This window comes from Perna viridis, chromosome 3, assembly GCF_037379345.1.
Source record: "Perna viridis isolate PV_CMFRI_1.1 ecotype Kerala chromosome 3, ASM3737934v1, whole genome shotgun sequence".
Taxonomy (NCBI): domain Eukaryota; kingdom Metazoa; phylum Mollusca; class Bivalvia; order Mytilida; family Mytilidae; genus Perna; species Perna viridis.
The window spans coordinates 50,835,046-50,838,075 of record NC_142447.1 but is presented as its reverse complement, the minus strand read 5'-3'; the positions used below and the strand labels follow the sequence as shown (position 1 = coordinate 50,838,075).

The 3,030-nt window shown below is 35.6% G+C and overlaps 1 protein-coding gene across 1 annotated transcript; it reads left to right on the top strand.

Moving 5' to 3' along the window:
* The first annotated feature begins 983 nt into the window (after positions 1–983).
* Positions 984–3,030, top strand: LOC148622782 (AP-5 complex subunit sigma-1-like). The gene is made up of 2 exons (XM_088572976.1): positions 984–1,158; positions 2,604–3,030. Exons 1-2 carry the CDS (start codon positions 1,006–1,008, stop codon positions 3,012–3,014), a joined length of 564 nt encoding a protein of 187 aa, XP_088429102.1. The 5' UTR covers positions 984–1,005; the 3' UTR covers positions 3,015–3,030.

Genomic DNA, 3,030 nt, shown 5'->3' with positions numbered 1-3,030 from the left:
ACGCACGCAACAAAATATATAAATTAACCAAATAATACGTACAAACCAACAAAAGTAAATGAGCAACTTGGGTTCCACTAAAAACTGGGAGCATGGACCAGATGCACAGGTACGGTAAGCGTCCTCTGCTTTTCTAGAAACAGCCGTCGAACCAAGTCCGGGGTAGACAAAAGAGGAAAGGAAACCTATGGCACGTTGAACAAATCGGTTCTGCAGATGGATACACCGTAAAGACACCGTAAAAATTCATGAGTTCAAAATAGTTTTTTTGCAAATAACTAAAAAACTGTTGTTCACCATCAGAAGACGGACTTGTGCCGAAATTTTCAAAATGATTCGTCGCCCTATATAGAAGTTACTGAGCCCCCGAAACAGATTTTTTTTTGGTCGTTTTTCACGTGTACGATTTTGAAAATCTTCTGAAACCATGCAACAAAATTTAATGAAAGTTGGCATAATTGTTCTTTAATGATTCTACACAAGCTGACCCTTTAAATGTATTCGTCGGTCGAAAAACACAGCCTTCATAGGTTGGGATCGACAGGGGCCGTGTGCAACGAAAATGTGACAGTTCTGGTCATCGACGGATCGGAAAGCAGATTAGAGAGGGATTAAACCAAGCAATGACCTGATATTGACTATAAACTAATCAAAACGAGACAGTCTACTCTAAGAAAGTGTTTCAAAAATAGTCAAGTAGAGGAATATTTTGTAGAGTTTTAAACTCTCTTTTGATGTCAGTAAATACGTTAAATGTGTTTTCAAGTGAAAAAAAAAACAAACAAACAAACATGAAAATAACACAAAAATTAGTTCAGCTACTTTTGGGGGCTCTGCCCTCGAACACCCAACCCCCTTTGCCTCAATTTACTTTTTCCTGCGTTACGACCCAGCGAAAAATGTGATTGGGAGGGAGTTACAATGATTCACTTGATACGGAAATTTGACAAAGTTAACGTGATTGTTTTGAGGTTTAGGTTTAGTTTGTTTACTTCCGGGTGGCAAATGGTGTACGCTTTTTTAGTTCATAGCCTCATTCCAGGTCAAAGCACATTGATTTACCAACAAGTATTCAACCAGGGTGTCACAACATCCGAAAACAATGACGATGAAATCAAAACGCATAGGAAAAATCGTTTGACTGATTGCGCCGCCCAGGTATGTGATAAATATATAACGCCCCTTTGTGACCGTCTTGGCATAGATTTCTTAGTTAATCAAACTTATTTTTAAGCTGAACATAGCACTACTCACGTTTTGATTTACTTCCAGTTTTACAGCGGGATCGGTTTGACTGGCCGTTTATTGGCCTCGCTGGAACAACATCCATAATGTTTCTGCTATGTTTTTTTAGATCTAAAATTTGTTTCTGTCAGCGTATTACTGTTGATTTTGGTGTAGCTACAATTGGGCTGCATATATATTTGATAGTTGGAGCCAACATCTTTGGTTTATCTACCTTCTTTACAAATTTATGTTATTTTTTTTAAAACTTAGATTACACTTTTTATCATGACATTTTGTGTGCCTGCTATTTGCATAAATTAATTTATACTAAAATTTTATAAGTATGAAATATGTATTATTTTGTATATAGGGAATTGTGCGGTGGGTTTTTCCATATTTCATTTTTCTTAAAACAACTGAATTTTTTTTAGTAATTTTTAGTATTAAAACCAGTTCAATTCCAATATTGTCATCTGGTGATGTGTCAGAAGTGTTTGGAATCTCCATATTTAAACATGTTACAGAAGTTTTCATTCCAGCTGTAAAGATGTAGCTCTAATCTAGTTGACAAATCCCAACCGTTGTCTCGTGCTGGTTTTTAAGTGACTTTATTTTGTCTGTCAATTGTCGTACGATGAGTCTATGGTGTCATTTATTGTCATGTATTTCTCTGCTTGTGATACAAGATGATTTTTACTTTTTTCCTAAACAGCGGAGTGTTAATTTTTTAGTGTATTCTTCTACAATCTTCTTTGCTTGTGTATGTTTTATTTTATTTTATTTTTTTTTTGCTTATCCGTATAATTCTATGGACTTGTTTGTTTCGTCAGATTGTATACTCTCTCTCTCTTTGAAAAACCCAGCACCTCTTCGGGTGCCTTTTTTTTGTCATTTTTACTAGTAGTAAATTCCACTTTTGTTCAAGTATTAAAGTCATCCTTTAAATATGTTTGTGCAACTTGATGCTGAATTTTCCACATATATTTAGTTTCCCAGTGAAGCATCTCCTGTTAATAGCATCTTGTTTAGTTACCCTTGTCTTTTATCTTGTATTTGGCAATAAGAAGTTGATGATCGGATGTTTTGTCTGCACATTGATATATTCTCGCATCTTTTTCTTACTCAATGTTTTTGCAATTGTAATATTGTTTTACCTTTTTTGTTCTTATATCTGGGGTATCCGTTGTTTTGTTGTGTACATGTAGATGGTGGTAACGATGTGTCTTCAATTGCAATATGGTTATGGGAACTAAAGTCTACAGAAAAGGTTACCATTTTTTAGTGATGATCCGTATTCATTCTTTCCACACGTTGAGCTCCTCTTTGTCTTATCATACCACCAGAATCGCAGTATTGAATTAATTATATTATTATAGGTGCACTCGGAATATCAGTTCAGACGAGCAGTTTTAGGAAGAACCGTCGAGGATGATATACAGAGGTTACATAACGACGACACTCTACCAGAATTTGAAGTTGGTTTCACACAGCTCCAAGAGGACGTTCCAGGGAAAACTGCTGTATGGTTAGGTGCCGGATACACTTGTTTTACATTGATTTGCGACTGCTCAGAGAACAGAATGCTAGCCGAATCAGTACTGAAGACACTCATACGATTCATTCAACAGCATGTTGGACTATTGACATCGCCTGTAGAAGCATTTTCAAAGCCAGAACGTATTTCCGTTATTTTAGATAAATTTTTACCACAGGGGAATCTGATTTTTATGAACCATAGAGTTGTAAGACAATTAGAAAAAGAAGTTGAAAGTTTAATTAAACAGTAGCTCATTAAGTCAAAAA

What these genes read in the sequence shown, in the direction of transcription:
- LOC148622782 (XM_088572976.1), top strand. Translation starts at nt 1,006, where the DNA reads ATGGTGTACGCTTTTTTAGTTCATAGCCTCATTCCAGGTCAAAGCACA. An exon ending in TGACTGATTGCGCCGCCCAG is followed by an intron (nt 1,159 to 2,603) that starts GTATGTGATAAA and finishes ATATTATTATAG; the next exon opens with GTGCACTCGGAATATCAGTT.